Consider the following 14,977-nt stretch of genomic DNA (forward strand, 5'->3'; position numbering starts at 1 on the left):
ACAGAAGATTTTCAGTAAGTACCGATTAAGTAAAAGAATGTAAAAGTTTATTAAATGTCCCACCATGGCCAGCTTAAGAATTATTTTGTTATGTATCGGTATGTATATTGATATGTGTATGTCATGAAAGCTGGAGTTACAGGCAGTTGTCAGCTGCCTCACATGGGTGCTGGGCACCAGTCAGGTTCTCTCTAAGAGGAGCAAGTGCTCTTAACTACTAAGATACCTCCCTAGCTCCCCAGCTGCCTATTTAAGAAGAAGCCAAATGCCTCTGGGTACATATTTTCTATGGCTACAAAGGGACCAGATTGCCTATACATCAAGTATTTATTATCAAACCTACAAAAGAGGCCACTCTACTTTCAATTACTTATTTCGTAGAACCACTCAGTACCTAATTATATACATTTTGACAGTTGTGAAGTAACAAGTGACTGTCACCTTATTATAATTCTTGGCTAATTCCAACATCTCTTTTACCACCGATTCGTTGTGTTTACAATGTTCACTGTAGTCCTGAAGTGTCAGTCCTTCCATCCAACTCTTCTTATGCAAATTTAACAGCATCTAAAAATACAGGGAAAACATTATTTTGTTGACTTAAAGTTATTTCTTTTCTCTGTCTTGTAAAAAAAAAAACTTCACAAAAATTAATGAGTTTAAATATAATTTTATTCATTCAAATAAGTACCAGCTGGAAATATCCTAAATTTATACTAATATACTCCAATGCTCCACATCCATGCCTTTGTCTCTCTCTGGTACCCATGTTAGTTAGAGACAGATAGATACCTTTCTAATACGCTGACTAAAAACGACCGACAGACCATCTCACAATGTTTTAACAAAGAGCTTTCTTCCCTTCCATGACAAGACACTACTTTTATAGTGTCTATGGACATTTTTTTTCTTTATTCAGTTATATTTAAAATTACCAGGGTCTAGCTAGACTCTAAAATATCTAACCACAGCAGCTTAAAAAAAACATAATGAAATCAAAGGATGTATTAAACTCTCATATTACACACAAGTTTGCTATAAAAAACTAATACTTATTACTTACTGACAGGACTGAAAAAAACACCAGAGCAGGAAAAACTCACAAACATGTTCAGTTTTCAAACACATCAATACACTGGGACGGGGTTATCAGTTAACAGTATAAATAACTAGAAAACTACACATTCAAAAATTTAAAGAAGGGGTTTATATGCACACGTATATTTTTTGGGGGGGGGGGTCAGGGACAAGTCACACTATGTTGCCCAGTTTGACCTCAAACTCACAAACTTCCTACGTGACTCAGCATCTCAAAAGGCTATGGACACCTCTCCTGCCTTACAGATTTGCAATTTTCTCTTACTACATTTATTTTTGGGTGGGCACACATGAAGGTGGGCATGCACCTTCATGCAGAAAAAAACTTCAGAGAGTTAGTCCTAGCCTTCTACAACATGGGTCCAAGACATTCAACCTTGCTATCGTGCCTAGAAGGAAGAAAGAAGTATCTGTACCTGCTCAGTTGTCTCACGTGACTGAGTTTGTATCTTGTTGTACTGTGTTTCCCTAAATGTCCCCTAGTAATTTTTAAAACATTATTTATGTGTAGAATGTTCATGTGTCTGGAGAGGCCAGAAGAAGGCATCAGTTTCCCTGGAGCTAGAGTTATGAGCAGCTGTGAGCAGCTGAGAAGTCTGATGTGGGTGCAGAAAGCCAAACTTGGTCCTTATCTTTCCAGCCACAAGTTTATAATTTTAAGATAGCTTTTTTTCGTAAGTTATACTTTAGAATTTGCCTTCTATTAAGTACTACCACTAGGAGAAAGTGAATTTGTTCTTTTGATAGTTGAATACACTGTGACATGTGAAAAAAACAAACCTCACAGCAACAGCCTGTTTGGTGCTGTTGTGCCACTAGAGCTACAGTGTGACTCCAGTTCTGGGGATCCAGAAGTCTCTTCTGACCCCAAGGGCAACAGGCATGCAAGTGGTACAGAAATAGACATGCAGGCAAAAAATACATCACAGATGTAAAAGAAGAAGAAAAGGACAGACTTACCTTCTGTTCCAGTTCATTTTTCCGATAATTAATAGTGATGGAATAATAATGTCTGTTTAACCCGTGAATTAATGCCTAAAAAAGAATTTTTAAAATGATAAATTAATGTTTCATCTAATCAAACTGTTAATTATCTTATGCATGATACATTCACATCTTTTTATTTATTTATTTATTTATTTATTTATTTATGCAACAAAGTCTCATTATGGAGCTCTGTTTTAAAACTCACTATGTACATTAGGCTGACCTTGAACTCATAGAGATATGCCTGTCTCTCAGGGTCCTGAGATTAAGGGTCTGTATGGCCACCATGCCCAGCTTTTCTGCCATGATCTTAAAGGGCATTTTGGGGCCAGTAAGGATTAGTTGGTAAAGGCCCTCATTACAAAGCCTGAGACCCAAGTTCAATCCCTTGGACCCACATGGTAGAAGAATAAAACTGACTCCTGCAAATTCCTTCCAAACAAAATAAATAAAATGTAATAAAATTTTTAAATAAAACTGGAAGGAATCTTTTTGTAAATGAAGAGTAAATTAAAACATTGTTCTCAGCTGCAGGTTTAAGGATAAAGCTTACAAGACTACTGAGAAATTCTTTAAAGCACTACAGGTACTTCACAAATTGAAAACTTTCCACAGCCACACACAGAGGTCATAGCAATAAAGTCTGAGCTCATCACAGCCTGTCACAAACTAACTACTCAGAATTATTTTCTGATTTTTATGGTGTTTAGAGGGCAATGTGCTTTTTCAAAAGACAAATCTAAAACTCTTCAATAGTGTGCAAAAATATAAAACAAGTCAATAGTACACGTTTTTTCATCCACATTAATCTGGGTTTCCCTTTTTGTTAATTCAATTTTCACTAGTTGTGTCCTGGCAAGTCTCCAAAATAGCAATGAGGAAGGTGGGTGGGTCCATATGTATGTTCACTGTAATTGTTTTGTCAAGACTTCTGGTCAACTTTAGGAGTCTTCCTAAATTGCTGTCCACCATAATTGTAGAGACAAGGCCTAGTCACAGACCTTGGAGCTTACTGATACAGCTATTCCGGCTAACCAATGAGCTTCTGGCATCTTCTGCCAGGGTAACATATGCACACTGTCTTGCCCTCCTGTTTGTGCAGCAGACACTCACCAACTGAGCCCCTGACCAGACCCAGAAGCTTGTTCTTTACAATGTCCATTTCGCTAATGTTCTTCAGTGACAAGAAATCTAAATTCCACCTATCAGAATTTATTTTTATTAGACACACCTCCAAGATAAACAGATAAATCACAATAAAAATTTAAGCAATTTATAAAACTACAGGGGAAACCAAGGTTATTCTTCTGTAAAGGATATACAATAAAATGACTCCTGACTACATTCTGCTATACCCATATCTGCATGTCTTAGCTAGCATCAGAGGCTTCAAGCTCTTGCAGTAGCTGGGAACTAACACAGAGACCCACAACTCTACAAAGTGCAGAGAGCAGAGACTTTGAGGCACTTAGTCCTAAAAGATGTCTTCATCACACTCCACTCCTGAGGGAAAGGATGACACCAAGGAAGCAATTTCTTCCAGACACAACAACCAACACACACAAGAACTCAGAGACTGTGGCAGCAAGCACAAGGCCCGCACTGGTCCAAGACAGTCAGGGTCCCAGTGCTGAGAGTGGGAAGTATGCACAAGCTCCCATCCATATCAAAGAAGCTATGTCCAACTGACAACTCCCTGTAAAAGAAAAAGTATTTTTCTCTGACAGAGGCTTACAAACCACACATAAATAAGTGCAGGCCCAGTGCCCAGAAGCAGATAAATCAATACAAACTGAATTCAATGGTATTTTTGCCTCAAATTGCTTTGTTTGAACACTTTTCTTTTTTTCCTGGTCTTTTCCTTGTATACTATAGTTTCCAATTTTGTATTTTATTTGTGTGTATGTATGTTTCGTGTGCTTTTTCTCTTCTATTTTTTCATTTATCTGTGTTTGCCTGTTTCCTACAGAGGGCTTGTTGGGTGGGTGGGGAGGCAGGGATGATCTAAAAGCAGATGGAGGAGAAACAGTGATCAGAATACACTGTAGGAAAAAAATTATTTTCAATAAAAAACGTGAAAGAAAAAGTAAATATATATCACATCACATATCCACCATTAGCCTCCTAAAACACAGAGGCATAGAATTATAATTTACAACTTTTTAAACAATTTATGTAAAAAATCAAAATGGTTTGGAGTTAACTTTTGGGAAATAAAGACAGAACTAACCAAATAACCACCATTTTCTAACTAGGGTTTTTACAGTTTAAGTCTTAAAAGTGCTAAGAAAAGGTGGGAAAGTGAATACCCAGTGATCGCTTAGAATGCACTTTAACCCCACATATTCTAACACAACAATCTAGTAGGCTCTTTCTATGTGTACATGACAGATGAATAAAAAGAACATTTTAAATATAAAAATTAAATATCAAATCACTTGGTATTTCCTAGGATAATCAGTTTTCACATTACTAATAGCTTCTATAAAAGTAACCTATAGAGTCAATAGAAAGCAATTGATTTCATGTAGAAATACCAAGTTGATTTCAAATGGTTGGTGTGTGAAATTTAGAGAATCTTATTAACTCCTTATCTATTTCAAAAATTACCAGATGTAGTAAATCACCTTTTACTGAATAAAAATGTTGTACCATAGCAATCAGAAAGTAGAACTGCCCATTTCTCAAAGCAGTCACAGCCTGACTGGGGAATGAGACTTGGTTGTAGCCACAATCTTTGTGCAAAACACTAACTGAACTAAAGACTCTACATGGTGGGAAACTAACAACGATTACAACCACTAAACCCAGAGGCCAGTCGCTGAATCCACAGATGGGCCTTCATTTCAAAGATTAATCATCATCGGTGCCAATGAAATAAACAACCTAATGTTTGGTGGCACTATTTGGTTTTCAATTATATTATTCTGATAAGTGTAATAAAACGTAACTCAAGCACCATAAGACTAGCAAGTACATGATAAAACAATAGTCAACAGTCTTACAACTTTACTTACTCACCTACTGCATACCCAGTGCATTCATTCCAGATCAGAAACTAACTGACCAAACCCTTTTTGAACTCACATAGGAGGACTGAATACATCAGTGGTTCTCAACCGTTCCAATGCTATGACCCTTTAATACAGTTCCTCATGTTCTAGTGATCCTAGCCCACCAACCATGAAGTATTTCTGCTGCTACTGATAACTGTAATTTTGCTACTGTTTTGACTTGTAACAGAAATGTTTTTTTCTGATGGTCTTAGATAACCTCAGTGAAAGAGTCATTTGACCCCCAAAGGGATAGAGACCCCAAGGTTGAGAGCCACTAGTATAGATTCAGTATACTTGTGGTTAAAGCTCTGTACATTATTTGCTGTGGATTGCTGGGCATTATAGCACATACTTGTAATCCCAGCACTTGAGAGGTTAAAGCAGAATTCTGGGTTTGAGGCCAGCCTGGACTATGTGGAGCTAGGTCAGCCTGAACACAGAGTGAGATTCAGCTCAAAACAAACCAAAGCATCACACAGGCAACATATGAATCATGCCAAAATTGTAGGAAATTTCCAACTATAATAAAATACCTATGACTGTCTCATTGCTGCTGTTTTACAACTCTGCATCTTATAATTATTGAAAATAATGTTTTCAAATATTTTTAACTCTGTTGCACAATGGAAGCATGCTCAAGGCTACACTTAAGAGATTCAAAGCCTGGTTCATGTATTGAGTACCAATGTTTACTAAATGTCCACAGGATAAAAACTTCAAAATTAATTGTGACTTTTAAGGAGCTGAAATATCAAAAAACCAACAAGTTTTTAATGGAACATTTTAAAAAAATTAATCTAAATAAATAAATACTGCCATTTCTAAACACTGATAGTCAAATGTTCCGGGTACAAAAAAATACAGTTTTGTGTATTATACTAGAAGCAAGTAGCACTGTTTTAGGAATTATACTTACAACAGTGGCTTCTCTAAGAGTGAAAATAGAATTTATTGTTAACTACTTCAATACTATCATGAGCACATACTAGTAGTATTTTCTTGGGCTGGAGAGGCGATTCCGAGGTTACAAGAGCTTGTTGCTTTTCCAGAGGACCTGGTTCAATTCCTAGCACTCGCCTGTTGGTTTGCAACCATCCAAAACTCTAGTTCCAAGAGATCTGATTCCCTCTTCCAACTTCCAAAGCTATCAAACACATACAAGGTACACACACATATATGCAGGCAAAACACATATAAAATACATAAAAAAACATAAAATACTATATTTTTAGTATTCTGTTTTACTGCAAAAAGTTATTGTTTTTTGTTTTTTTGTTTTTGTTTTTGAGATAGGGTTTCTCTGTGTAGTCCTGGCTGTCCTGGAACTCACAGAGATCTACCTCTGCCTCCTATGTGGTGGGATTATAGGCATGTGCCAATATGGATTAAAAAAAAAAAAAAAACAAGGGGGAAAGGTCCCATTATTGTACTACCTAGAGATAATCAAACCCAATGTGTTGGTATAAATATGTAAGTACAAGTTCTAAAACATGTACTTATGAAATGGAGAACTTGTATATTCCATTTAAACTTTCCTATGACTGTTAAATAGTTTACAATGTGATCATAACATTCCTGTCTATCATTAAGTGTAACAGAGAAGCAGTGCTAGAAAATCACCAATGACTTCCAGAATGCATGCTAATGCCTGTGTCAGATTTCTACCACTTACTTCTACGTTGTCTTGGGAACAAGTTCCCTCTTAACACTAACTTTCCTTCAAAATAAAAGGTGTGGTATTTCTGAAAGGTTTCTAATCAACAACTTAACATTTCGATATAGACACCTTCCAATTCTATTACGGACTTGCTATCTAGCCTGTCTTAATTAATGTAAGTGTTTTAAGGTGTGTCTCATTTTGTCTTGATCCCATTTGTACTTTAGTGTTGAATTTGTCTCACAACTGTAAAGCACGCAGACAGATGTCATTCCAATGGACACTACATATACTATGATTATATATATATATTTTTTCCCACAGATTCTAACTGGGAGACAAGATAAACTTAAAATAATAGGAAAAACAATGCCGCTTTAGCTTTTGTATAAAAGTCATTTAACTGAGGCTGGAAAGCTGTTTCAAAGGGTCCATTTTTAATTAAAGATAGAAGGTAGGATTAAAAAACCGTACCAAGTGAATTAGTACAGAAGAAACAGATTTCAATATCGATTTTGTCTTAAGTTAAAAGGCAGCGTTTGAATTTAAAAAAGGAAATATGCAACAGGTGGCTGCTGACTTGCAATTAGTAAAGACTTCTGGCAGAAATGTACCATGTAGTAGTAATCACAATGACTCTAGATTGTGAGATGCTATTTAACCTTTTGTAGAAAATAATGAAGCAGGATGATGCTATGGGGGTGTATGAGAAAGGTCATTATCACGGGCTAAACAGACCCAATAATATATTCTCTTGGAACATGCAAGTATGGGCTTGTCTGTGCCCAATCAAAATCACTGGTAGTTTATTTCATACTCATTATTCTCTGTAGTTTTACCCTACCTTGTTAAAAAAAAAAAATTATTTCAAAAGCAACATACTTCATTTTTTTGAGACAAACCATTGCACTCTGATGAAGTGCTAGAATGAAATGCTAACAGCAAAACTGCCTAAAACTACAAAGTTATGAAGTATAACCAAGGCTGGACCACAGTGAACTGTTAATGCCACAACTCCCCAAAGACAAACCTTAAGGCAAAACAAGGTTTCAGAAGGGAAATAGCAGTAGCTACTATAATGTCTTTGTCCTGAGTGTCCTATTTAATCAAACATGGTATTTTTGTCCTATTAATTAATCTTTAGAGAAATAATTACCTACACAGACACACAGACTGTACACTTAAAAACACATTTAACATAATTTCTTACAGACAATAAAGACTTGTATTGAAACAATGAGGCACATGAATGGAACAAAGAAAACACTAGTCACTCCAAGGGATATCAAGTGTCTGAATACCAAAGATCCACAGTAACAGCGGTTAATATCACTAGACAAACAAAATACAAACTTATCAAAAATAATGTTTATATGTGTTTTAGAGGATTTTAATCAAAGGTGGGGATATAACAAAAAAAGGTAGAAAGAATTAAATACTACCTAAGAGCTGTTTTTTGGGCCCTCTTAAAACACACTGCTTTTTCCTCCTTACTTTTTATTATTCTGAAGACTGTTTAGAATCCAATCTAGACTAGCTAACTGTTCCTACTTGAAACTTTTATTGGTCCTCCTCTTAGAATGCTAACTACAGAGAAGATATGATCAATAGAGAGGTTCTCGTATACTCCCATGATAAAAAATTTCAAACTCGAACTAAAAACTGACTCATATGAGGCAATGTAACTTTTTGCAATAGTATTTTCATCTTCTCTTGATACATACATATATTCATACATACAAACACAATGAGTTTTGTCTGTTGCACAGGCTTAGTTCAAATCTGTAGCTTCAAAAGGAGCTGGTGTTTTCTTTTAGAACAACAATAAGACAAAAAAGACTGCTTTTAAGAATATTAAAATGATTAAGAATTAGATCTTAAAATGATGACAGTACATTTAAATAACAAAATAGACTTAACACATTATCAAATATCATCATTACCTGGATAGATGGCTTGTTTAAGTGGCCCAGATTTGAAGTTGTTTGTCTCGGTTCGTGTCCTAAGACCATCATATTAGCATTGATCAGTCTGAAGGCATCAATAACAACCTGTAAAACAAGGTGTCAAGTCAGTTCCTTTTAAAAATAAGTGATGGTGCCAAGCAACAGTGGACAAGGCAAGATCAACTTGCATCTGTTTCTGGCCTATTTCCAGAAAATCATTTAATTATAATATTAATAAAAAGAGCCTCCTGCTGATAGTGCCATCAGTATACCACCCTCTATCTTGTAATGTAAGGTGACACCAATTATTGCGATTTTCATGAAGCAGCAAAATATTAACTTAGCATCTTTATTATTAAAAATATGTCATTACTAAGCATACAGTAAATAACCTTCATGGATGTGCTTATTTGTTACCTATAGTTTTCCTAGTCAAAATGAATGATGGGGAAACTAAAACTGAAAGTGAGCACAAGCTAAGGGACTACATCTAAGACCCAGTCCTGTCACATCAGCTATGCCATCATCGTACTTGAAATGACAACAAAATTGCAGCCAGCACGTCACTTGCCCATGTGTCCCCACTAGTCAGATACCCTTTACTTCTCTGACTCTGAAATACTTTCTACCTTGTCTGATGGCTGTAAACAGCCAAGCCACTGTCAAGGATAGGAGGTACAATACAAGGAAACCAAGGTCATCCATGCTCTCAGTAAGAAACAATAGGTTACAAGTTCATAGAAAAAAAATCTTTTTGTCTATTAAAGATTCAAATTCCTTCATAATCCATATCATGGTATTTAGCTCTTTCATATCAAGAGATTAATGAGAATCAGCTATTTTCTATCTTGTTACTGACATGCTCATCCTTCAAATTTGAAAGAACATAAAGCATTAAAAATGTGACATTTTAAGTAAAACCATGTGATACTAAGACAGACCACCTCTCCAAGACAACCTTGAAACAATAATATATCACTTCTTGATTAATCTTCAAAAGTATTAGACATCTAAGATTAACAGTGTTTTTCAAAGCTACTGTTATCTGGATTTGTTTTCAGTTATATAACTGTTGTGTTAATACAGTGAAATTTTAAAAACTATTATTTTCAAGTTAAGCTAACTGAAATACAATCAATTCTAAAAATCTATTTTAAGGGCTTTTTAGCCCAGCATAGTGGTGCATGCCTATAATACCAGCATTCATAATCTTTAATCCCAGCATTCCTGGGGAGGCAAACACAGGCAGATCTCTGTGAGTTTGAGGCCAGCCAGAGTTAACATGTGGGATCCTGTCTCAAAGAAGTGTTATTTTTATTTACACTCTATGAAATGTCTAATGGTAATAGTTAAAGCAAACATAAAATTACACTAAAGCATTACAAGATTGTCTAAAGTCTCTGTACACTCCTGTTGTCCTAATGATAATAGTCAAGTTTTGACGTTGCTTTTAATTCTAAGCCTGAACTTTCTCCAAAACGTCTATTGCTTCAAAGTCAAGTGTTTAATCAGAACTCTAAACAATTGCTTTTAACTATTAATTGTAAATATAAAACAGCCTATCATTGTTTTTGTCAACTCCTTTGAGTCCATCCTCAGAGTTCAGTAAAAATCACTGTTAGGACAAAAAATTGTAAATTATAGAAAATTTCATATCATGTCCCAATGAAATGCTTACATATATTTTAATGCCAACTATCTTCAAACTAAAACATTAGACATCAATTTTCATGCAAAACTTTGTCATTTCAATGGAACAGTGTAAGCAGGTGTGAAGCATCATAAAAGAAAATGAAAATGCCAGCTAGGTCATAGGTAAGTAGATACCATGGCCTATTTTTTTTAACCCTGAAATTTAAAAAAAAAAAAAGAATTTTACAACAAAGCTTTAAGAATTTAATATGTTTTTTAACTAGTAAATTATGACCTATATGAAATGACATGCTCAGATTGATAGTTCCTAAGCAGCAATAGGAATGATTACACTAAAATTAAAGGAATTTTCTGCCATCGCTATAGCAACTGTCTTAAGGAAACTAACATGTTCAAAAACCTGCAGACCAAAATTAGATTTAACATGCAATAAAAAGTAAATATGGCAATATATTCTACATTTTAATTTCTGTACCATTTTATAATTGCCTTCTCTGCTGTGAGAATAAGTAGATTTCTCCTTTAGGACAACCTATCAAAATAGACTCATTAATGTCCAGTACACTAATGAGCAATGGGTGAAGAAGGTGTTAATTATGCCACAGTAAGATTCAAGAAAAAGCCCTAGTGAGAACGTGGAGGTGTGTTTAAGCTCAGGCCGTTTCTCCATGTTGTTTGTGTATTTACAGAATGATGTAACCGAATGACAGCAAGTGGTCACTCAGTGTTAGGAAAATAAATCAAAATGCAACATACTAAACAAAGAACCTCCAAGAATTAAAGCACTAAAGGGGGAAGGAGAAGAAAGAATAATGCATTCTTAAAGCATTCTGCTTTTTGTATGGCTTACTTTGAAATATGTATAGAAGAAACCAGTTTGTCTTGTGAACCTCAAAATTTAACCCAAAGAAAAAAAGAAAGACTACATCAAAATCACCTCCTTATAGCAACAATAACCTCCACACTGTAGGAAGAAAAATTAAAAATTCCTGTCTATATTGAAGCCCTAAAACTCACTGGATCTCTATTTACCAGCCTGACCAGTTAATTTTTTCTGGTACAAGTGCCTTGAGACTTTTCAGAGGTCAGCGCAACAGTAGACAGCTTATAACAAAACCATTAGCAGTTTGGCTAGCTTAGGGAAACCTCTTACTTTCCTTTTTTTGTTTATTATCACTGCATGAATCTGCAGCATATGATAGTTTATAATTTCTCAGGCTTGTTAAATTCATGTTAAAGGTCTGTTTTCTTGTTGAATAAATTTTGTTCATATAATGCTGCCTATTTCATACACTCAGTCTTTAATAGCACCTTTGGTCTATGCGCAACTCACAGATCAAAACAGAGGACTAAAATAGGGGTTGATGATGCTATTTACATGTGTGATTCCTGCTGTCTTCTTGTTAGTAGCTTTAATATAATAGAAGACCTTGTCTGTTTTGTAATTAACACATCTTTACTGGAGAGATATTTGGAAGTGATTGCTGTGAATATACTGGTTAGTAAAATAAACACAATCACACACCACTTTCTGTTATCAGACAAATTTGTGAATTGTACACATTATACTCCAGATCAACAAACTGTGATATAACAGCCAAGTAGAAGACACATATTTATATAACCCTTTATTTTTCTGAAAATATGTATTCACTCTGACCTTGCAAATATAATTAGCTGTGGGATGTGCAGACTTCAGTACCATGGTTGCTTTACTAATTGCAACTCTTGGAAATAGATACTAAATATTTGGAAGCTGCCAATACAAAATAAAAACTGCATCTTTCTTGTACATCTGTCTAAGCTTACAAAAGCAAAATAGTTTTGAAAACAATACTGAGTTCCATGTTTATTCCAAGCACACCCAAGGGTCAAAGACCTATCATTTCCATTTAAAGATGAATCTGGCTTAGGATTTAAGCTGTAATTATTTTCAGATTCAGTTTAATCCATATTCTTGATTTCTTCTGAGTGTATATATACATATATATACTTCTATGAGTATACATATATATATGAATTCATTCAATATGCTATTTTTTAATCCATGTTTCTCTAGGTCACTTAAAGACCAGACTAAATTTCTAAAGCATCAAACTGGAACCATGATTTTTACATTCAAAGGAAGCTTTTTTTTTTTTTTTTAAGTAACACTCAATGTAATTTAACAGAAAGGTATTTTACTGGATATATTCTTCCAGCAGAGGTTACTGTTATTCTCCTTCTCCTCTCATAGTGGCTCCTAGGGGCATTTCCAACTGTACTTACATAGAAGTCAATGACCAATAGAAGTGTTTTTAAAACACAACAAAAGGAAGAACTGATGTTAAAACATTTATAACACAGTCATTTTCTTGAGATCAAAGGGTTAGGAGATGTAAATATTTAGAATCTTTTATAACTCTATAGGTCACCCTAATACCGATAGCTAGTAAGAAAGAAAAAAAGAAAGGAAAGAGGGAGGGAGAGAGAGGAAAAAAGGAAGGGAGGGAGGAAAGGAGGGAGAGAAGAAGGAAGGGAAAAAGGGAAGGAGGGAGCAAGGGAGGTAGGGAGGAAGGGAGGGAGGGAGGGAAGGAAGGAAGGAAGGAAGGAAGGAAGGAAGGAAGGAAGAAAGGAAGGAAGGAAGGAAGGAAGGAAAAGATTAAGACCAAAAGCAATGCTAAATACTTAAAAAAGAAAAGAAAACCCAGTTAACAGTGAAGTTTCATACTTAAAGCATGTAATCCAAGTGACATACAGAATCCATCTCTAAACCACTATGAAATGAGAAGTAGGGGAAGAACAGTAGTGCAACAACAAGAACTGCTGCCTGGAAATGGCGGTTATCAACTACTTAGTTTGTTTCTAGATTCTTTAAAAATTAAGAATGACTGTGACCTGGGGAATACTATGGGGGTTTGTGACCATTTCGTTACTTCTGCTGCTATGCACTGCCATGCGTCTATAAGATAAAAACATTTTCCATCTCTTGTAAGCCCACAGCATAAAAAATTCAAAGATATCTTACTTTTTATGCCATTTCCAATGAAAAGCACTAAGAACTAAAACTGAGTCATGCCAAATGCATATCACTGAATTGCTGTGATTTCTTGGTCTCAAGTTTGCAACACGGAAATTATTTATAAAATGTCAATTTTAGCTCTGGAAAAGAAATTCCTATGTGGATGTACAGTTTCTTTCTTCATCCTCAGAGAATTGCTTACTGTAGCTACAGATCTGTAGTACAATTTCAATATACTGGGAAGAAGAGGGAAGGGGCAGATCTAGCATAATGTACTTTCCTGGCAAGTGAAGACATGTATCAAAATTCAAGAGTAAGCCCACAAATTTTGAACATATATCCCTTAATGAAAACAAATCGATTTTTAGAGACTAGTAATACAAAGGTAATTAGACATTTCTAGATTCATAAAACACTGAAAAGAATTTACTTAAATCACAGAAGGAAACTGAGCACAACTTTTTAGTTTTTGCATATAGTCAGCATAGTATAGGAATTTGAATGCCTACCCGTGAGTCTCCTCTCAAAGTTAAAATTCTAGGTCTATTACCTGCTAGCCAAATGACCTAAGACAAGTTACTTAATGGCTCAATCTCTTTGTTTCCTCATGAATGATACTTCACAGAGCTGGTGATAAGATTAAATAATACATGTGTGCTTGTCATTACAGTTCTTGTTAACTGTGGTAGTCACAGAGCTGTTCCCTTTAGATCTCTCCCTCCTTCTAATAGAACCTGCTGTGGACAGCACAGCTGACTTCTAAACTCCAGCTGCTGCACCTTTTAATCCACTGGGCAGTCACACCAGGCAATATATCCCCGGGACTGCTTCCAGCCAATGACTAAACACAACCATGGAACAAGAATTTAGCCATCTCTGCCAAAATAAAGACACCTTTGAAAAGTAACTGTGATTCAACTACTCCTATGGCCAGGCCCTCCCTAACTCAGAGCCACATCCCTCAAGCCTCTATCCATTACAGGTATTTTCTCCAAATAAATCTGTCATGTATGTAATTGCATTTTGGTTATGACCTGTACAGCACCCAACCTGACACAGTCAACAAAGAACAGCACTGTGAGGGTAGACATTGTGAAAAGTTACCCTAAATATCAAATCATAATTATAAATATGCTATCCTGAGACACCTAATACATGAAAAAAAAATGAGGAAATTAAAGCCCCCCTTTCCTTTCCTCCCATCAAACCCTCCAATGCTTTCTTTCTCGGTCTTTGCTTTCTTCTAAAAATCCATGGCCCTTTTCTTTGTTTTACAAACATAAACACACACACACACACACACACACACACACACACAAAATGGCAAATGTCTAGAATCTTTATTCATGAATGATAGATGTTTGTCAGCACACAGGTGACAAACAGCACACTTCATATTGAACTCCTTAGGGAACTTCTAATGAGCTTCAAGAGCCCAACACCTATGGGTTGCTGGTCTGATACCAACTCAAGAGTGCCAATCGTCTCCAGTAGCTACAGTCAGCCTACACAAAATGAACAAGTGATTTTAGATCTTGTTCTTTTAATATCAAACTGTGATAATAAAGGTGATGTCCCT

At 35.5% G+C, this 14,977-nt stretch overlaps 1 protein-coding gene across 1 annotated transcript in view; it reads right to left on the minus strand.

The window, feature by feature from the left end:
- Positions 1 to 14,977, minus strand: part of Psmd14 (proteasome 26S subunit, non-ATPase 14) — a 90,538-nt gene that overhangs the window by 14,378 nt on the left and 61,183 nt on the right. The window contains exons 8-10 of the mRNA XM_028769269.1: positions 8,742 to 8,849; positions 2,059 to 2,133; positions 442 to 567 (exon numbers count right to left, since the gene is read on the minus strand). Of these exons, the coding sequence (XP_028625102.1) occupies positions 442 to 567; positions 2,059 to 2,133; positions 8,742 to 8,849 (309 nt within the window). The remainder of the gene's footprint in view (positions 1 to 441; positions 568 to 2,058; positions 2,134 to 8,741; positions 8,850 to 14,977) is intronic.

The sequence above is a fragment of the Grammomys surdaster genome, unplaced genomic scaffold, assembly GCF_004785775.1.
Source record: "Grammomys surdaster isolate TR1022 unplaced genomic scaffold, NIH_TR_1.0 191, whole genome shotgun sequence".
NCBI classification, from domain to species: domain Eukaryota; kingdom Metazoa; phylum Chordata; class Mammalia; order Rodentia; family Muridae; genus Grammomys; species Grammomys surdaster.